This window comes from Motacilla alba, chromosome 17, assembly GCF_015832195.1.
Source record: "Motacilla alba alba isolate MOTALB_02 chromosome 17, Motacilla_alba_V1.0_pri, whole genome shotgun sequence".
Taxonomy (NCBI): Eukaryota; Metazoa; Chordata; class Aves; order Passeriformes; family Motacillidae; genus Motacilla; species Motacilla alba.
The window spans coordinates 3,599,187-3,621,134 of NC_052032.1; the positions used below are offsets into that span (position 1 = coordinate 3,599,187).

Genomic DNA, 21,948 nt, shown 5'->3' on the forward strand with positions numbered 1-21,948 from the left:
GGCTGGCTGTGCCCAGCCCTGCTGGGGCACACTGGCCTCAGCAGCCAGAATCTGCTTCCTCCACCCATCCCTGGGTGCTGCCATCTCCTCAGTCACACAGCTGGAGTCTTTGGATAATGCCTGAGCCCCTAGGATAAAATGACATCTATTAAAGGGGAAACACACAATCTGAAGCAGCACTGACTGCTACCACACATAGGTCTGAGACCTCCCAAGCTGTGCTGCATCTTCACATCCATCAGCACTCTGCATCCTAAAGGCACCCACTGCACATCCCCAGCCTTTCCAGCTGGTCAGATACCATAAAGCCATCACCTGATCCATCCCACTGCTGTGCTGAGCATGGCCAGGAGGTGCCCAGAGGATGGACCAGGCTCTGCTCAGTGGTGCCCAGCAATGGACCAGAAAGAGGCTATGGGCAGAAACTGCTGCTCAGGAAATTCCATCTGAACATGAGAAAGAACTTCTTCACTGTCCAGTGACCAAGCACTGGGACAGATTGCCCAGAGAGGGTGTGGAGTCTCCCTCACTGGATTATTCCAGAACTGCCTGGATGCAATCCTGTGCCCTGTGCTCCAGTTGGGCCAGATAACCCCGAGTGGTTCCTTCCATGGAACCTGGCCAATTCTGCAGCCACCAGAAGGACAGAGACTCTAATTAATCAGTCTGCAGCCCTTTAGGTGGCAAAGAGATCTCCCTGACCCCCAGGGGATGGAAATTCTGCAGTAACTGGTAAGTGCTGCCCAGGCCGGGGTGTGCCAGGCAGCTTTTTCAGCACAAAGGCTCCCTCCCAGCCCCATGCTGACATGCCTGGCAGATTGAGAATATCCTATTTATTAAAGACACTGAAGATGTGGCGACATGGGAAGCAGACACCATTCAAGAGATTGTCACATCTGCATAGCTAAAGGATCCCAGCAGTCATAAATCCCTCTAAAATACTCAGCCCCTTGTTCTGATGGCAGGTTCTTGCTCCTACTTCGCAGAAACAGGCTTTTAATCCCTAGTATTAGGCAGCTTCCTGCTATGTTTCAAATGCACCAAATTAAGGGCTTCTCTAACAGCTGGTGTCTTAATGCTCAGAGAGGTTCTTGAATATCTATGAAAATCAGAGGCAAATTACATCTTTTAGTTAATAATTTCTTCTCCATTAACCTCCTTCTCTTCCCTTGTTAAGGGATGATGTAATGGTGCTTCTACACCGTGACCCGCCAGCACCCCTGGCAGCCTGGCCCTGGGGGAGGACACTGCATGCAGGGAGCTGAGCCCTTCTCATCACTGCCTGCTGCTTCTGGAGCCTCACCCAGATGGGAAAAGGGCAGCTGTGCCGACCTTCCAGGCTGCTGGAAGCATTTCTGGAGCACGATGTGCTGCGAGCTCTGCACAGCCTGCACCACGTGGGCAGCTGGGCAGCTCGCTCCTGCTCCAGACCCGCTTCCTGCTGCCCCTCACTGCTGCTAACTTAACACAGAATAACAAAACAATTACAATTATAAACGTGTTAGACACAAACACAAACATCACAGTTATTTCTTACGTATTTGAGCCTGAAAAATAAAAATTAATACCTTTTAAGCTCCCTCGCAAAGATTAAAAGAACTACCTTGTATTTACAAAGTAAACATATAATTCTCATTACAAAACCAGAAAACAAAACCACAACTATTCATCCCTTTTATACACAAAGCCCGTCACAATGTAAAGAAAAAAATCTCTTGTCTCAATAGAGTACAAAAATAAAAGTACATTTTTTAATTGAAGTCACAAAAGCACTCACTACCCTAAAATTAACCTAGAAATCAAACAACCTAATATAAATAAACCAGTAACCCCTTAAAAAAAACCCAACTAATAGTCTCAAAAAATTAGTATAAAACAATTACAAAAAAAGCCACGCTAAGCAAACAAACAATCCGTAGAACTCTCCGGTGTTCATCATTCACAAAAAACCTCTAATTTTTAAAATAATTCCAATTCTGGGACTAAAGAGACTGAAACCCAGCAGGTTGTACAAAGAACTTGGCAGTCACTGCACTGCTCCTCACTGGGAAAAGCTTCTCCCCACTGCACACCCCGGCCAGCACGGCAGGAGTGGTGCCAGCCCTGCGAAGGAGGACTAACACTCCTTTTTTAGCCACACAACCCAGCAGGCAGAGCCCCAGGGGTGCCTGCTGGCCCCTGCAAGGTGCCATCCCAACAGCTCAGGTGTTTTATTCCAAGGGGAACCCCGGCAGGAACTGCTCAGGACTGCCCAAAGTTGCCATCCTCAGGATGCCCTAGGGGGAAGATTTGAAGAAGCCACGTGCCCCAGGATAAACCAGCCCCACAGACAACCCTTGTGTGCTTTCCAGACGGAATTCAGCCCTGAGAACAGGGGATACATTTGCTACTTGGAAACAACAAAGCATCCCTTAGACCCACCAGCTCACGGAAAACTTCATCTCTGCAGCCCTGGCTCTGCTCTGGTGATTCTGATGATTCCACTGACAATTCTGATGTGAGGGAGAGAAAGCAAAGAGGAGTCTGCTGGGAAAATTGCCTTTGTGTCCTGTCGGTTCTCACTCCCAGCAAAAGCTTTTCCTGATGCAGCTCGTAATGCCTCTGTCATCAAGAGAGCAGAAGGCCAGAGCTCAGCTTGAATCCACAGCCAGGGGAGTTTTGGTCAGCTGGGCAAAAACACCTGGAAAAACTCTGTGGGCAGCAGGGATGAGGACCCACAGCTCCTGCTGAAATCAGAGGCAGCAATGAGGTGTTGGTGCCTGAGCAGGGAATAAACTGGTGCTGGGCAGGGAGAGCTGTGTCTGGTGTGTCTGGCTGGGGTGTGGGCTGGAGCCTCTCCTGACTGTGATCAGTGCTTCAAAAACTCACAGAGCCACCCTGGCTTACACCTGATCAAAACGCAGCTGCATTCAGAAGACCTGAAGAGAAAATAACTAAATATCTCACCTGCCAGCCCTGAATTCAGCAAGCTCTCCTCTGTGAGCCCTGCACGGTGAAGGCATTCACCTTCAGCTCATTTACATTATTTACCATGCTACATCCACAGCTCCTCCCAGCACTGTGAGGGGGCACTGGATAAAACCAGCTGGCACAGCCTGAAAACACAGCAAAGGAAAAGCTCTCTCACACCACACACAACCAGACAGCTTGTTGGTGCAGGAGATCATGGAGGTGGAAGACATCAGTGCTCAGAAAGAGATGGGGCAGCCCTCCTGAGAAAGGCCCCCAGAGCCCAGCTGGATGTGTCTCATCCTGACAAGACACAGACCAGCCCAGGAGGGTCCTGTGCTGCTGCCAGGGGGAAGGGTGAGCAGGCAGGAAAGCCATGGGTGCTCCTCGTCCTCTTGCTCTCTTCCCCCCACGAGCAAATCAGAGATGCTGGCTCTGTCCCACTGGACCTCTGTCCCATCTCACCACCCTGATATTCCCAAAACTGGGAGCAGAACCAGGACATACCTGAAGGTCATCTGGAACACCTGTCCTTGGTTGACGTGCTGGCTCCTGTTGTTGTAGCCGTGCAGCATCTCCCCAAACAGGGTGTCATTGAACTTGGCATCTGCCTTCAGGCACTTGGGGCCCTCGCAGATGTCAGACAGCATCAGGCAGGACTTCCCATCTGGGGCCAGCTTGTACTCCTCCACACACCTGTGGGGCACCACAGGCCACGTGAGGTCAGCCAGGCACGGAGCAACCACCCCACGAGCCTCTGCCAGCCCAGCCAAGCACCACCAACACCTGAGCAGTTGTCTGGACATGTGGAGGGTCACAGGGCCCAAATCCTCTGCCCCGGCTGGGTTGGGTGACCAGTGAATGGGGGCTTGGCTCCCAGCTCCCCTCCCTCCTGTAGCAGCGTGGCCCATCTGCCTGCAGTGAGGCTGGGGGGAGGCTTGGAGCACCCTGGTCGGAGGGAAGGTGTCCCTGTCCATAGCAGGGGGGTGGAATAGGAGGAGCTTTCAGGTCCCTTCCAACCTAAACCATTCCACGATTCCATGCTGTCCTGCCCGGAGCTGCCCCCATGCTGGAGAGCAGAGCTGAGCCCACTGTGTGTCTGCTGCTTGGGTACTAACACTCTCCACACCACAGCGAAGCAAAATCAAGCTCCTGCCCCTTCTTCCACCTAGAAATACCCTCCTGCAAGGAAGCAGCTCCAGCCTGGCTGCTCCCCTGCTCTTTGATCCCACTTTCAAGCCTATTCCGGGTTAGATTCACATGCTCATCTTCACCTGGCAGGAAGGGAAACTGAGGCAGGCAGCAGGGATGTGATTTAACTGCCGACATTGGAGACCTTGGTGGAATCTTTTGTAAATGTGCCATCCTGCCTCTCCTTCTCTTCCACCAGCCTTTTTGTCAGCTCCAACCATACTGTGTAACCTCTGTTCCCTCCCTGCCCTTCCTCCCCACAGCCCCACTGCTGTAACACCAACCCCACCTCTCCCCAGGCTTGCTTCCCTCTCCCCTTCCTCTACTGCATCTTACTGCAAGCAGAACTCCCACCCGTCTGTCACACTTTTCCTTGCCTGTTCCCAAAGCACAGCTCAGCCTTGAAAAGGGATTATGAAAAAAGAAAAAGAAAGGAAAAAAAACCAAACAAAAACAAACAAACAAACAAAAAAAAACCCAGGAAAGAGTCTCTGTCCTTGAGGATACAAGGCTGAAATGAAGATTCGTGTGGGTGGAGACCATGAAACGTCCCAAGATTTTCTGGACCTTCCCCACAAAGGATGTTGGTGCCTGCATGAATTTCTAACCCCTTCTTCAGGCACAGAGCAGCAAACGTGCTCTGTTTTGGTGACTCAGTCACTCTGCTCTGCTAAACAATAATAAAAAAGGTAGTGGGGGTGAAAAAACAACAAAGCAGTGAAAATGGGATAAATAAAGGAGAAACTGGCACAGGCACAGCTCCCTGGGCTGCTCTTCCCAGGGCCCAGCCAGCAGTCAGAGCTGTGTGAGGTCTTTGCTGCACCTGCAGGCATCGGGACTTGACGGATGCTCCTCGGAGTTACTGCTAGCAATTCACTCCCCTTCTTGCTTGTGGGCATTTTCTTTCCAAAAGGGTTTGGGTTTTTTTTTCCCCTTTCTTCATCCTAATCTGTCACGCTGGGACATGGAGTAAGTTCCTGAGTGTGCCTGAGAGTGTGAACCAGCCGTGGGGCTGGGGCGGGCGGTGGATGGCTGCAGCTGTGCAGCATAAAGCCAGATAATCACTGAGCTCCCTTTAGAGCACACTGCAGCCAGGGAGATTTTCCTGAGAGAAAATGCTAAACTGTGTAGGATTATAAGATCCTGGCCAAAATCAGGCATGAGACTCTATTTTTAAGGGAGGTACAGGGGAGGGGAAAAAAAAAAATAAAAGTAGTATTTTTTAAACAAATCCTACACCTTCCCCTCCAACACACAATGTATAATTTTTGTGTCCCTTCACAGTGAGTCACAGATCAAACTGTACTGTCACACAGTGGGGGAGAGAAGGAAGGTGCATCTGCTCACACTGCTCCTCACACTTCCCTCAGGAAAACCAGGTGCCCCTATTCCCTGCTGGAAATCAGCTCCATCAACAGCCCTTTTCTTGGACACTCAGCTCTAGGCTAGACTGGGATGGGTGGTACAGGAGGTGGCAGGGATGGAGATTCACAGAATTCACAGAATCACTGGGTTGGAAGAGATCTTCAAGATCATGGAGTCCAACCCAGCCCCAGCACCTCAACTCAACCCTGGCACCCAGTGCCACATCCAGGCTTTGTTAAACACACCCAAGGGTGGTGGCTCCACCACCTCCCTGGGCAGCCATTCCAGAACTTTATCACTCTTTCCATGAAAAACTTTTTCCTAATCTCCAACCTGAACTTCCCTTGACACAGTTTGGGATGAAATGAGATGAATGAAAGTCATGTGGTAATTCCCACAGGAATTACTGGAACCTTGTGGAAAAAGACAAGAATTTTTGATTACAGGTAGAGACAGAAGCAGTACTTTGGGGCTCATAATTTATGCATCCCTTGTTTTAGCAAATTGTAATGAAGAATTAACTGTTTTATCTCAGGCTTTGAGCCCACCATTGGTAATTCCCAAGAATACTCCAATTGCCAAGGCTAATCCTTTACCAGCACACACGACAGAGCAAGTCATGCCAATACAAGATCAGCAAGTGTTGTTTGAACGTGCAGATGTGGAAACTGCTGGTTTTGGAATAAAGGACATTGGCTGTGATCAACCACAGATAACTTGCAGCTTGATGTATAGTAACAAAACAATAATTATAGGAAGGGGTTGCTCACTGAGGCGCCTTGGAGGGGACTGACTGTGCAAGAGATTTTACAGGGACTTCTGAGAGCCAGAGAGAAGTTTGCTAAGAGGGTCCATGTTCACCCCTGGAAGAATTTCCTACCAAGGTCGTTGACATAGAAACCAAGAAAGAAAGAAGGAGAAATAAGAGAAACTGCAACTACCTGTCCCAATGAGCACTTTGTTTGTCTCTGTGACCAGTGAGTAAAGTGCAAACTGATGAGTTTGGTAAGAATGTACAAAAAGCATGCAGGCTAGAATAAAAACATTTTGAAGCCTGCAGAAAATGGAGTGTGGCTTTGTATTGTGACCATCTCAGCTAAGACAACTGACTAGAAGGGACTTATAAGAAGCTCAGTTTTTCTCTGTAAAGAGTTTTGTTATTTTGCCTTTTATTAAAACCTTTTTGTTTCCAACACTACCACAGAAGCCATCCTGCTGATTTAAGCCTTCTAAGGTAGCTGAGCTATCTTGGGTGTGAACTAGATCTCCAAGAGCTTATGAGACCTGGCTTGAGAAGCCCAATATTCCAGGGACTCACCCACAGAACATGAAGATGGTGCTGGACGAGGGGTCGTGGGGCAGCGGCAGGGTCTGCTGCAGGCAGAGCTGCTCGCAGCCGCCGTTGAAGCCGTCGGAGCAGTCGATCCCTTTGGAGTAGTCGTAGCAACCAGTGCCATCCTTCATGGGCCGCAGGTCCTCGGGGCACTGCAGGGAGACAGGACACAGGAAAGGTCACCTGGGCATCCTCCCCCACCCTGGAGTGTCCTCCCAGGACACAGCCCGTCCCAGAGCCAGTGCTGCTGAACTCCTCCATCTGAAGGAGATGAATTTGTCCTGAGGGGTGGATGGGGTAGCCCTGCATCACCTCTCACAGCCCTTGGGAAAGGGGCAAGGATTTGGTCTGCTGCCAATGCCTCCCCCTCATCCTCCCTCTAGAAGAGGGTGAAATCCTTGGGGCAGCAAAACTACAGGGCAATAAAGCCTTAAGCCAGAGTGAAGCAAAATGTGGCAACCCTCTATGTTTGCTCCTTGTTCTTCCAAAATGCAGGAAAATCCAGTGCAGCCCAGAAATAAACACCTCAACACCTGGGACCAACCCAGAGAACCATCTCAGTGCTTGGAATGACCAAGAAATCCATCTCAACCCATGCCAGGCAGGTCAGCAAGCCCTGGCATCATGTCCGAAAGGATGCCCACTGTGGGCAGGACCAGCCCATGGCAGGAGCAGGACTGGGGGCAGCCAGGATGGCAGCCCAGGCTCATCAGTTTTCCACAGCTGAGGGAACCATGCCTCTAATTTCTAATTCCAGTTCCCCAGCTTGTTTTCCTTGCCCCAAAAGATAAAAGCCAGCAGATGGCAAATGCCATCAATAAATTGTCACCCAGATTAAAGCACACTTCCATTTTTTGTTATTTATCCCTTCTCACCAAACAGACACGCACACAAACAACAAAAAGGCCAGTCCTTGAAAAAATAAATAAATCTTGTCTGGGAGCAGCTCACAATTAAAAATACATTATGGAATTTCTTGAAGATGAGTTAGACTGGAGATAGCACAGGTAGGGATGAAGGCAGCTTATAAATGGCCTCTGTCAAGCAGAAGAAAGGTCATAAAACTGCTATACTTCGTGCTTAAAAAAGAAAATCACTTTTCTATGTGAGCCAAATGCTGTACATATTAATAAAAGTTCAGGAGGCCCTGGACAGCAGAAAGGGCCCACTCTGGCCCACTCTGAGCGATCACAGAATCCTGGAATGTTTGGGTTGGAAGAGTCCTCTCAAGACCATCCAGTTCCAATCCTATTGCCATGGCAGGGACACCTTCCACTATCCCAGGTTGCTCCAGCCTGGCCTTGGACACTTCCAGGGATCCTGGGCAGCTTCTCTGGGCACCCTGTGCCAGGGCCTACCCACCCTCCCAGGGAAGAATTTCACCCTAGCATCTGATCTAAACCTCCCTTCCTTCAGTTTAAAACCATCACATTTGTCCTACCCTGCCGTAAGGTTCTTCCCCATCTTTCTCCCCCCCTCCTAGAAACCCTGTGCCACTTCCCTACAGCAGCAGCATCAAAACTACTTCTGCCCCACCTGCAGCAACTAGGATGTGTTGATCTCTGTGCCACTTGTCCCTCAGATCCCTCACTGCCTCCTGTGCCCTCAGCTCTGAAGCTTGCAAACCTCAGCAGCATCCTTGGGGACACCGGGTAAGGCGAGAAGGGAAGGCACAAGGCTTTTCCATCCTAAGGGTCTTGGCAGCAAAGGGCTCTGGAATGGGGGGCTGTCCATCCTTGCAGAGCAGGCAGGGTCCCAAAGACACAGCTCTGCAATTAGCAGCAGAAAGCAGCAGAAGACTTGGGAGCAGGAGGCTTTCCAGGTGCACACAGAACAATGAAGGAGGAGAGGACACAACAATCTGTGTTTTCCACCACCCCGGAGCTGCCTGGGAAACAGCACCAGGATGAGTGTTTGTGAATGTGCAGATCCAGCTCTTATCTCCCCTGCTCTCCTCCTTGTCTGCTGTAAGAGCAGAGCTGTGCAAACTGGCAGAGAGGATCTCCCTGGAGGGCACGGGGAGGTCTGGCTGCAAACAGCATCTCTGCTTCACAGCACTGCATCCTCCCCTCTGCTGCTCTCCCCACATCCACAGGCACGGGGGGCCAGGGCTCTGCTCAAGCTCCCTCTGGAGATCCTGTGGGATATTCCAGGGTGCTGAAGGCAACTGGATGGGACCGTAAGGCAGCAGGAGCTGCAGGACCACAGCCAGAGGATCAGTCACGGCTGTTCAGCACTGTCACTTGGAATTCTTGCCTGGGCACAGATCCACGTGCTGAGCTCAGCACCTTCTCCAGCTCTCAGAGGAAGAAGATGGTTCTTTCCCTGTGACTGGGTTAGTGGGTCAGCAAAGCCCTCCCTCCCTTCGTCCTGCTCAGCCTGAGGCCACCCTTGGGATATTCCTCCAGTTTTGGCTCTTAACCACCACAAAACGTGTTTCCTTTCAGTTCATAATTATGCATCCTAATAGTCATTAATTACAGCAGGCAAATAGCTCAGCACAGCATTTGCAAAAGAAAGCGCTCCTGTCTCTCCACATCCATCCCTGCTCAGAGCAGAGCTGGCTCTCCTGTCAGCTGCTGTGCTGCAGCACGGGGCTCTCCAGGGACAGAAAGCTTTGGGAGCCAACGGGAAACCTCAGGATGTGTCCCTGCCTGGGAGAGCCAGGGGAAGCAGCAAACTTGGCAATCAGTACTGGCCAGGCAATGCCAGCCTCCCCATGGAGGGTTTTGCAGGGATGAATAGGTGGATGAAGCAACTACTGAGCACAATATATCACAGAATGGTTTGGGTGGGAGGGGACCTTAAAAATCAGCTCAACTCCCCTGCCATGGGCAGGGATGCCCCCCACTATCCCAGGTTGCTCCAAGCCCTCTCCAACCTGGCCTTGGATACTTCCTGGGGCAGCCACAGTTTTTCTGGGCTTATAAATCTTTGTAACACACCTCCCTGCCCCTGGAGCAGAGGATTTCCCATCAGGAAGCCCCACGGATAGATCAGACTGGGGAAAAACTGAAGTCCATTTGAGTGCAGCTATGTTCTTGCCCACAGGAGTCAGAAATGACCATGGAAAAAGGCAGTTTGCGCTAATCCTGACTCCCCGATGGATCAGCTTGGGCTTCAGGATGAGCTTGGAAAGCCAGCACTCACCCTGTGTACACTGTGCTTTTATAAAGGAGCAGATCTGTTCTTGCTGACATTGATTTGCCTGGCTTGGGCAGCAGAGAACCAATAATTACGGTGAGTTTTAATCAATGCCTCATCAATTTAGGTGCAGTTCAATTTGCAATCTGCCTTGGCAGTGACACAGGACGGGGGGCTCTGTTGGAAAATGATTACAAAATCAATAAGCAACTGGGTCAATAACTCTGTCTGGGTAAGCACAGGTGGCACGTCCCACCCTGGTGGGAGGAAAGCTGGTCCTGGGCAAACACCTCTGCACTCCCCTCATCCACACGTGGATTTATGGAGCCACAGAAGAAAAGGGATCCCACACACTGTTACCCAGAGATTGAAAAGAAAAAGCAGTTTGTTGTTTACCACGTTAAGACTCATATTGCTTGTGTTCACCTCCAATTCCCAGCCCGTCCTTTATCCATGGAGCTAGCCAGGAAATACAGCTCAGAGCTTGGGAAAAGGGTCTGGTGCTTAATCCATGCTATGGAGAGGAAAAGGAGACCTAGGGGGAGACTCCAGCTCAAAATCCAAGGAGAAGCTGTTACCATACAAATATAATTCCAAGGTCCTGCAGATCCACTCCATCTATGCTGAAGTGAACTGATTCCTCTGTGCCAACAGACAACCCTGAAAATTGCTCTTGGCATTGGAAAAGAAAACTTTCTTTTCTTGTTGTGTGTTAGCACTGATAACACAGGTCCTGAAGGCTAAACATGACCCTGAGCTCCAGTGCTCTGACCCTGCTGCTGCCAAGGGGTCTGAGGAGAAGGAGCCACCAGCAGCTCCACGTGGCACAGTTGGACACCAGCCCATCCCCTCCCATCCCAGAGCACACAGGTCCTTATTCCTGTGACTGCAGTCAGCAAATGAATTTGGAGTACTCACAGGGAATGGATGTGCTGAATAGGAAGTGCTATTTTTATCTGTTGTTTTGCAAAACAGGCTTTTTTCGCTTTTAAATGACATCTCCAAGGTGACACGGAGTGGCAGATCTGGCAGGGCCTGCTGCCACATGCCCACAGCCAGCCCTGGGAATACACCGGATCCAGCCTCACCCATGCACAGGGGCTGTGGTCTGGAACCACAAAATGGGATGCCTGTGCCCACTGTGCCCACTGCTGTCACCCCAGCACAGCGTGTGGCACCGTGTGGCCACCAGGACTGGGCACAGCCCCTCTGCCCCAGCAGCATCCCCAGCACAGCCAGGGCAAACACGACAGGAGGGGATCAGCTCTGGGGAAGGAACACAAGCACACACCAGAAGCTGTGTGAGGCTGTGCCTCAGGAAAATAAACACCTGGCCAAGTCCCTGCCCCTGTAAAGTAAAAAGGGAGCCTTTGCTCGCTTTCTCGTTTGCAAAGCTCGTTAGCAGCAAGATGGGTGAGGGGTCACTGGAAGGCAAATCATTACTGACACGGATCCCCCAGGTGGGAGCACATCCACTCTCCTCCATCTGAGCTGCCTGCCAGAGCTGCTCAGCTCAGCTCCTCTCCTCCATTATTAAGTTTAAAAAACCAGAATACTTTATTAAGTGTTTCTGTAGAGAGTAAACTGCCCTTTTTGTTATTCCACTCTGTTTTTCAGCAACAGCAGCCTTCTAGTCAGAGCCTTCTGTGTCAGGTGCTGGAGGTGATGCTCTGGGTACAGATGAGTCTGTTAAAGCCACAGAGGGAAGCTGCCACCAAGCCCCACTCCCAGTGCTGCTCCAGGCCCCATTCTCATGCCTGGGTGCCTCCAGAAGTGAGGCCCAGGACCCCAGGCTGCATCCCTAGCACTGCTGGGCTGAGGCAGCACAATCAGCTGGTGGCTGAGTGCCAGAGAGCACCGAGGAGCATTTCCAAAGGCCCTAATGACCCCCCTTTGTGCCGAGTCCTCACCGAGGAACCTCCTCAGCATGAGACAAAAACATTAATCTGAGACACTGCTAAGGTACAAGCAAGTGCCAGCATTTTAATGAGCTCCTGTCTATGCACTGGCATGTGTTTATTTGCTTGTTGGAGCTCAGAAATGACACAAATGCAGTAAACCCCTCTGTGTCCATATATATATATATATATATATATATATATGGACAATTCTAGCTTATTCTGCCTTGTCTTCTTGACTCAGAAGGCCCCTGGTGAGCAAAGCTCCTCAGCAGCAGCAGGACAGAGCCTGGCTGTATGCAGCTCAGTTCTCTGTGTGTGAGATTTATCCCTCCTCTACCAATATTTTGATAAAGCAGGGCCAAAATGCTGGTTGCTGAAGGGCTCTCCAGAGCCTCCTCAGGGCAGGGATGTCCCCACCAACCCCAGCTGTGGCAGAGCCCTTCCTGACACCCCACTGAGTGGGGAACATCCTACCCAGAGGGGAACATTACAGCCATTTTCTGAAATAACAGTCATTATCTTCCCACTCTTTCCCCCCCCTCCCTCCTTTTCCCCTGCTTCCTTTTCCCTTTAAAGATCATCAATCATTATTTTAGCCTCAGCAAATCAAACCCATCTGTCTTGCAGGCTCCTGAGAACACGCTGCTTGTGCTTCTCAGCCTGGTCCCTCTGTGAAAGTGGGATGGGGGATCCATGGGGGAGATGAGGCAGCATCTCCTCACCTCTGGCCAGGCTGCAGTGAACCCTCCCAGGCAAGTCACTCTGTGCACGTGTGCACCCCAGTCCCAAGAGGGAGGGATTTGTTTCAAGCAGCTGGTGGGGTGCCCTGCACACAGGAAGAAGTGTTCCCGGAGCAAGGAAATCTGCTTTCCTTCCAGAAGTCACCAACAGCCCATTTTGGGGTGTGCTGGTATCTCCTGCCTGTCAGGGCATTTTCAGTCACAGCAGAAGCTGGCACCTCCAAAAACCTTCAGGAAAACAGAAATTCAACTCCTGCCCCACCTGACCCACCCAGCAGGGTGCAGCCCAGCCTGCAGACCAAATCCTATATCCCAAACCAATCCCAAAGTCCCCAGCCAGCTGTGATCACAGCACACACAGCATCCCAGTCTGGTGAGGAGCAGAGGAGCACTGGCCAAGCCCTCAAGGAACACTTCTGGAAAAGCCACTGCTAGAGAAAACAGGGCTTTTATCATCCAAACCTCTCCTTCCCTGCGCAGGCAGAGACCTCCAGCTCACCTCGGTGCTTCCTGAGCTATTCCCCTTGCTTTAAACCAGCCACCCCTTGCCCACGAGGTGCAAAACCCCTCTGAAAGCACGGGCAGATGGGTGGTTTGCTCCCACCCACCACCATCCCTGACCCCAACAGCCTCCTCCTCCTCTTTCCTCCTCAAATCCCATTTTCAGCACAGGTGGTTACCTGGATTAATGAGATAGAATCCAAACCCACAGGTTCCTTGGAAGGGGGCTTGCTGTTGAGCTCAGGGGGCTTCTGCTTCCAACCACAACGTGCAAAAGGAGTCAGCTCCTGCTCCAGGGAGCCAGCAAGACTTTAAAGGGATTAGGAGAGCCTGGTTTCCTCATCTCCCCCCCTGGAGTGTGCATCTCTCCCATAATTAGCTAGGTGCCTCTCAAGGCAGGGACGGGTAAGTTTTTATTTTTCAATGAACAATTGTCTGTCAGAAAAATGCAGATTTGATGAAGCTTAAGTGCTTTGTGGGATCCCATCAATTACATCTCAAAACTCATTGGGAAATTAGAAGAGCATTTAATTTTGACAAGGTTGAAATGTTTTGGTTTCCATCACCTAATTTTGTTTTTATTTCAGGCTGTACACTGGGATAAGGCAATATAAAACAAAGCTCCAGATGATAACGGTGGAATTAAACATTTCCCTCTCCTTTATAGAAAGGAAATGCTTTGAACCAAAGTATTTTGGAATTTTCACGTATGGAAGGCATTTCTGCACAGCATTTTGGTTTGGGTGGAAACTCTCAATCACCCCATTTTCCCCCCAGGAAAAAAAAAAAGGTCTCAGCATCACCCACATAATTTTAAAGCATCTCTCCATGGTCCCTAAGCCACCTCTGAGTGGCTTCCTTAAATGTCTCCCATGCCAAACCATGACACTTGTGCTGGAAGGAGACAAAAGCAGTAGCACTGCTCTGCTCCTTCATTTCTAATCCCATTTCTCCCCGAGATGGTTACACTCCTAAATTAAACCATTTCTCTGCCACACTCTGCAGCAGTGAGCAACAGCCCATCATTCTGAGGTGGGAGAGAGCAAGGGAAGGATTAGTCCCTAACAAGCTGTGCTAAGGCTTATACGCCTGTGTGGACCATGCCAAATCTCTCCTCCTTCTGTGTCTAAAGAGGCTGGGACCAACACCACACCGGTGTCACTGCAAGCCACAACTTCATTAAGTGACTGTCTGGTAGATGTTCTCCCTCCTGCATCCTGCTGAGCCAAATTCCCTCCTTTGTGATGGGCTGACCCCCCATCACAGGGAGGAGCAGCTCAGGTCACTCATGCAGGCTAACAGCCCTGTCTTCTTGCTCAGACTAGAAATAAATCTCTGCCAGGGGCACCTGAGCCTGTGAGGATGAGCAGGATTTCATGTCTGTACAAAACAGCAGCAGCCAGTGCTCAGGCTGGGCAAGGCTCTCCCAGCTCTGGCCAACACCTCTCCCAGGGTGGGATGGCTCCTGGAGCGCAGCACTGCTTTAGCCCTTCCACATCCACCTGCAACATCCTTGGCTCCTGGAGCACTCTAATATGACTTAAAGAACCAACTCAGAACCTCTGCAGGCACTCAGATGGTGCAGAGCCATCAGCCCACACCACCTGCCCCCCTGCTGCAGTCAGGCTCTCACACCTGAATCAAACAAGGGACTAACTCTGGTAATTCTTGGCCCAGGACCCCGAGCTGCCTTCCTCACCCCCAGTGAGACAGCTCATGCCCTCCTGCTTCTCCAGGTGGTCCTCACAGTGAGGAGACCCCATCCTGGAGGCACCATGGGGCTCAGACACCTGGACCTGCTGCTGCCTCCTCCTGCAGTGATGCTGAGGGTGCCAAAATGCACTGGGAGAGAACAGAGCACTTCCTTGCCCAACTCATGTGCCAACACCAAAGCTCCCATTCCTTTGGGGAAGAAAACCTCACCCATCTTGTTTTCAATAAGGCTGCAGTCCTGCCTTTCTAGGCTCAAAAATGCACCTGGTCACAGGGCAGTGCATGGAAGCAAAGCAACCCCCCTTGTCCTCAGGTGGGTGAGAGGACTGGCACCAGGGAGCGAAGCCAATCTGAGAGACAGCTGGGGAAACCTGAATTTAAGCCATGATGCAGGTGTTTCCTTCAGTCTCTCAGGGCCAATTCACAGGTTTTCATCTCAAATTATAAATCACCAACACATGAGGGTTAAGCATTTTCCCTCCTTCAGCATCCTCCCTCCAGGCTATGCAGCTACCACAGTGCCAGCAGAAAAGATCAGCAATATTTCCTTTACAGGATATAGTCTGAACTATTCCTCTAGCACACTTTCTCCTGGTTTGCTGTGATCCCTGCCAGATGGTGCAAAACACACACAGGACTCAATGTGCAGAGTCACTGGATTCAGAGAAATTCACTGGGATTTTGTTTTCTCTAGAAATTCCCACAGCTTGACGAGATCCATCAGCAGTTCAAGAGTGCAGCAAGAAAAAGCAGCATGGAAGCAGGTTTTCTAGAGCTTGGGGGCTGTTTGGTTATGTTAGGGCTCAAACACAAGGCTCCAGTTAGCCATGCCAAGGTCTTGGCAAGGTTGCAGCTGATAATCCTAAAAATTACCTGAATAAAAAAAGGCCTCCGATAAGAAAAGAACTGCAGAAACCCTTTATGCACTCATGCCATCTACTGGGTACTCACAAAACTAACAGAAAACCATGAGAGGGGGGAAAAAGGGATCCCATTGGGGTGGGCAGGTGGGGAGCTGCCACCCCTGTGGGTGGGAACCCTGCTGGAGAGGCTTTAGGGTTTTCAGGTGATGCCTAAAAAGGAGGATTTTAACTGAGCAAAGCAACTCACCCCTTCCTCCCCATCATCAGTCCCCAAGGAGCCTCAGCCAGGCTCCAGCACGAGCTGTGAGCAATCCACCCTCCACTTTTTAACTGAGACCTTTTAAGGGCAAACAATTAGGTGATGGCAGAGCCCACACCACTAAAAACCCAGAGATAAATGCATCCCAGTCCTCGCAGAATTACTGGAAGCTGTACTAAGGGCATGAAGGAACTGGTAACAGATGATGATTATACATAAAAGGAATAAGAAATCTTTGAGATTTGTGCTGCTCCCTGGTTGAGCCACTCGGCTCCAGCTCTGTGGTGTATTAATTGCTTACAAGGCTGCATGTATATTTTATGCTCAGTACCTGCCTGGAACATTTGTTGGATTTAGCCTTGATTGATGAACCACTGATTATATACTTCTGTGGTCCTCAGCAAATTAATAAACTGTTGACTGGTAGAGATTAACAACATGTCATGATTTGTGAATCTGTGTCCAGAGTAAAGCTGGAGCAAACCTAGTGCTAAAATTAGTAGGCAAATGCTCCCTGAACTCTATAAAAAGGGGATAGCTTAATTAAATTACATCCCAATATTGCCCATAGCACTTACCAAATTGGCAAATTGAGTTCACAGCAGTTCAGCTTCAAAACTAACTGACATCCCTGAAAATTTGCAGCACATGACCCCATCCCTTCTTGCACTGGAAGCCCAGCTCACACCCAGCAGGCTCCAGGAGCAGGAGTAGGATGAGGAGGGGCAGCACAGGAATGGGCAAAGAAAGTACCAGAAAGTCTCAAACTGAGCCTGTGTGAGCTCTGAGACTCCACTCCCAGCCCCTCTGATCCCCCTGAGCATCATGAGCCCCACCCAGGGCTGGGGGCAGTGCTGCCAGCCCACCCATTAGGCTGGTATCAGTCCAAGGGGAAGCAGGGAGACAAGAGCTGGGGGTGGCATGCAGTGGCTGTCCCCACACAGCCCTGGGCTGCTCAGCTCTGCTGGCCTCAGGCTGGCACTGGGGAGCTTCCCCCCAAGACTGGGAGCTGTGGCGAGGGACAGAGCAGCCTCATGCTCCTGCAGTGGGGAGAAAAAGGGGTGAAGAGCCCAGTGGGGACAGACTGTGTCCTGTCCCCATGGGACAGCCCCAGGAGCCTGCTGTGATATGCAGCATGGGGGCTCCTGTGGTCCCCAAGTGTCACCTCTCACCCACAGCTCTCGGGGAGGGGATGCCCTCCAGGAGAATGCTCCTGCTGCTCCTCCCTTGCCCCCTCACCATCCGTGCTCCATTCTCTTTACACACAGCCTCAGTCAGGCATTACAGAAGCTGGGGTCTATCTTCCCCAAGTGACACGATTTTCCTTTTCTGCCTCTCCACATGCCAGCACTAGGGCTCTAATAATTTATTGACAACTTCTATCTTAATATGTCCTGACTTTAAAAAGAGGCACCAACTCCCAGAGGCATGAGGTGATCAGTGACCTGACTGCTTCTGACAGTGGGCAAGGATGCTGGCATTCAGAGCAAAATAACACCCCAAAAAAGGGGGAAAACACCCCAAAAGACTAGAAAGGCAGCAGTTCCCTGGAAAAGGGGGCAAAGAAAAACAATGGCAATGGGAAAAGAAAGGAGGAAGGGGAGAGGAGCAGCAAGGGGGAGATGGCACCAGGTTGCTGGTGACACATCAGACTGTCATGCTAAATGGCCTTAACAAGCAACCTGAGAAGGGGATAATGAAAACGCCTCCCCCCCGGGACAGCACGGCTCCAGCCTGACCTTTCCCAGCTGCCGTGTACAAACATCTTCAATAAATAAAGAGACACTTACCTCCTGTCTCTGCTGAGACGGGAGGGATGTGGGGAGGGGGCCTGCCTGCAGTGAGGTGAGGGGTTCCAGGGGTTTTGGAGCAGTGAATGTGTGGTGGAGGGGCTGGTGGAGGGGGGTGACAGCTCTGGAACCCCTCGGGGGTCACCACGGCTTCCTGGCAGGCAGGGCCTTCAACAGCAGACACAAAAGGAAGCTCCAGGTTTGCCTCCCTTCCCAAGGCTCTGTCCTGTGTCTCTGCCCCTCATCCTGGATTCACACAGGCTCCTCAGGCAGGGAAGGGATGACTTGGATGTCAGGGTGAGATGGGTTAGAGCTGCGTGAGGTGCTGAGCTCTGCTGCTCCCAGCTGGAAGCAGCAAAACCCCTGTGGGCATTGGTGCCTGGGAATTTCTCCCTGGAACTGTTCACAGCCAGGCTCCGGTAACCTGGTCAGTGGAAGGTGTCCCTGCCCATGGCAAGGGGTTAGCACAAGATGACCTTTAAGATCCTTTCCAACTCAAACCCTTCTAGGATTCTATGATTCAGAGCCTCTGCCCAAAACTGGGGTCTGGGGTCTAGAAGGTCTAGAAGATCTTCTGGACTTGGGACTCAGTGGATTGTTTGGTAACACATCAGCATGTTCAGAAACAAATCAAGACTCTGAGGGTGTCAGAGCCCAGAGGTGGACAGGCTGGGGGGATGCTTCATCTTTCTTTTCACTGGGAAGCACAAAGCAGGAGAAAAAACAAGGCAGCTTTCCACCCTGGCTTCATGACAAGCAGGAAAATAAACACCAACCTCAAACAATTTTTTTTTTTTTTTCATTTGCTCATCTGAGCACATGGGCTGCTTCCCTGGAGTCCTACAGGCATTTGTGACTTGCCATGAAGACCCCAGGACTGGGGGAAGTCCACATCCCCTCAGCCATGGGAAGCAAGAGCAGGTCACATCTCCCTCCGGCTTGTCCCTAAACTAGAGGACAGCTCTGAGGACCCCAGAGCCCCAGCATGTACCCCAGAGCCCCAGCATGTACCCCACAGCCCCAGCACCTACAACACAGCCCCAGCACGTACCCCAGAGCCCCAGCATGTACCCCACAATCCCAGCACCTACAACACAGCCCCAGCACCTACCCCAGAGCCCCAGCATGTACCCCACAGCCCCAGCACCTACCCCAGAGCCCCAGCACCTACAACACAGCCCCAGCACCTACCCCAGAGCCCCAGCACCTACAACACAGCCCCAGCACCTACAACACAGCCCCAGCACCTACAACACAGCCCCAGCACCTACAACACAGCCCCAGCACCTGTCCCACAGCCCCAGCACCTACAACACAGCCCCAGCACGTACCCCAGAGCCCCAGCACCTACAACACAGCCCCAGCACCTACCCCAGAGCTCCAGCACATACCCCACAGCCCCAGCACCTGTCCCACAGCCCCAGCACGTACCCCACAGCCCCAGCACCTGTCCCACAGCCCCAGCACGTACCCCACAGCCCCAGCACCTATCCCACAGCCCCAGCACCTATCCCACAGCCCCAGCACGCACCCCACAGCCCCAGCACGTACCACGCAGCCCGTGGAGTCCACCTTGCGGTCCGACACGCACTTGAAGTTGCGGGTGCAGCCGCCGTTGTTGCGGGAGCAGTCGCGGACGGGCCCGAAGGAGGAGAGCAAGTCATTGATGGTTTCGAAGTAGGTGGACAGCATCGCTTCTTCCCTTGGAGAGAAAAGGCACCGTTAGGGCTGGCAGGGAGCTGGCAGGGCACGGGCACGGGCAGGGCAATCCACGGAGAACTGCTCTGGCAAAATCCCTGCTTAGCGATTCCAAGCCAAAGGAAACTTCCCAAGGAAATGAGGGGTTTGTCATTATGCTGTACAATAAATTTGCTGCCTTACTCTGGCATCCTTCACAGAATCAACCAGTCATGGGGTTTCAAAGACACTATCCACCAGTTTTATGCAAATTAGTAGCTTGGAGATGCTTTATCAGTAGCCTGGAGCTGGGTGTGAATCCAACCCTACACTAGACAACAGCAACCCAGAGCCATAAAACTCATCCTGAATGTTTCACAGCTGGACCAAGCCTCCCTTAACATCCACACCCTGTCCATCACCATCACCTACATCCAGCTCAGGGACACTGCCAAAGCTGGAAAGACACATGGAACTTGGCTTCCTGCTTGCTGGGATGTGGATGTGGAGCAGATAATGCAGGGATGGGTGCAGGCACAGCTCTGCTGCTCTGCTCCAGCCCACGATGGGCAAAGCCCCAGGCACTGCTGTGCTGTGACACCCCTCAAGCAAGAAGCACGAGCACCCAGGAATAATTCCCAGGCCATGTGAAGCCTTGGGAAGCTCCCAGCCCTGCCTCTCGGAGCTGCACACGCAGCAGATTTTGCCTGTGACAAAGCATTCAGGCACTCTGCCTTCTGCTGGATTCCTGCAAAAGGAGCACACATGCTTGTCAAGAGCTTTAAGCATCTCCAAGACATTTTTCATCTTCAAAGCACAGTTTATATGTTAACCAATACCCACAGTGCATCCTGGTCAACAGAACCCATCACCTGACAGGAGAGAGACAAAGTGATCAGAGAGAGAGGAAGGTCACAGAACAAGTCACTGATAGTGACAGACTTGACCTCCACAGGCTGTTTATTAGATCTTTACCCACAGGAGGCTGCAAATTAACCCTGACCCCTCTGACCTCAATACCCCTGAGGCAATGCTGGGAGTCACAGCTTGGTTTATTCTCCTTGAGCCTCTCTCCTGCTCGGCCATCAGCACAATGACCCAATGCCCAGCTCTGCTGTCCCTCTTCTGGGGGGTTTAACGTGAAAACGATCTGCTTGGCAATGAAACGGCAGTAGAGGAATATTCATCAGCCCCGGAGGGCCACGGCAGTGCTGCCTGGAAGCAGCCCTGCACTCTCTATCAGCAGAGGGCCCCTGAGCTCACACGCCGTCACGCTCACGCACACAGCCCTGCCAACACCGAGCGCTCAAGAAATCATGAGTCAGGCATTAAAACAGAATAAAATGCAACTGGCACCAAAACGATGAGATTTTAAAAATAAATCAATTGCTGCGCTGTTTTGTTTTGGTTTTTTTTTAATATTTTCCTCCCCTAAATTTGCTTTAGGGTTTAACCAAGCTTTTCCTTGCAAACTCAAGGGCTAGAAACTCCTCAGAGACCAAACCCAAATAAAGCCCTATGCTGTATTGACATCATGCTTTTTTTAGATTCGGGATTTCAAAGCAATCACAGGATTCCAAAAGTTGGGACTGTCAATAAGGAAGACACCATTAAAAGCAGTGAGAAATAGTAAATTGGCACATCCCCACGGGCTGGGGTGGATGAGTTATCTCAGCACTGGGGCAGCTCTGTGTTCACTGTGGTGTCCCACATAGCAAATTCATCTCTGTGCTGCCAGCTCTCACCCAATTAATGCTTCCCAATTAACTTTTCACTCGTAGCAATCCAGCTCCTGATAGTCTCCCTTTCTTGGCCCACCTCCTAGATTTTCCAGCATATTTGGAGACGAATCTCCCTCTGTCCTTTCCTGGTCATGTTTCAAATATCTTCAGAGGCCGTTTTCTATTGGCACTCTGTTCCCTCCAGGATCTGCAGCTCCTCTGAAATGAGGGAGTGAGAAAGGCAGGATATATTAGATCAGGGCACATATTTCTGCTGGAGAGATGGGGGGGAGGAAGGGGATATTATTTACTAACTAAACCCACTGTTTATTAATGTAGGGAGAATTATTTTAGAAAAGCCAAAACCAACAAACCGTGACAGCTCCTCCACCACCCACCCCAAAAGCTCAGCCCCATCTGGTCCTCCCAGGGGGTTTCTTATCGTGGGTGGACAGCAAGGAGAACCATGCTCCCATCCTCCCTCCTGGCTTTTCCACTGAGCCACCAAAAAACCCACATGCCTGGAAGGAGAAGGTGAGGAGCTACAGCTGCTTTGGGTGGTGGAAAGGAGATTCTGGGGCTGGGTCCTTGCACAGGATTGCTCCAGAGAGACAGAATTCTGTCAGGAGACATTGGCTCATCCCACGTGACACCGGGCCGGGGCTGGCAAGGGCAGCTTGTCATGCTTTAATTAAAACTTGGAAGCACAAACCAACCTCCTGCCCTCGGGAGGGCTGAGCATGGGAATGGGAAACTCACTCTCCAAAGCCTGGCATAATAGATGACCCCTGCCAAAGCCCA

The 21,948-nt window shown here is 51.2% G+C and overlaps 1 protein-coding gene across 1 annotated transcript in view; it reads right to left on the reverse strand.

Annotated features, from left to right (window-relative positions):
* ASTN2 (astrotactin 2) overlaps positions 1 to 21,948 on the reverse strand; it is a 323,686-nt gene that overhangs the window by 132,088 nt on the left and 169,650 nt on the right. The window contains exons 11-13 of the mRNA XM_038156713.1: positions 19,301 to 19,451; positions 6,824 to 6,990; positions 3,457 to 3,645 (exon numbers count right to left, since the gene is read on the reverse strand). Coding sequence (XP_038012641.1) covers positions 3,457 to 3,645; positions 6,824 to 6,990; positions 19,301 to 19,451 — 507 coding nt within the window. The remainder of the gene's footprint in view (positions 1 to 3,456; positions 3,646 to 6,823; positions 6,991 to 19,300; positions 19,452 to 21,948) is intronic.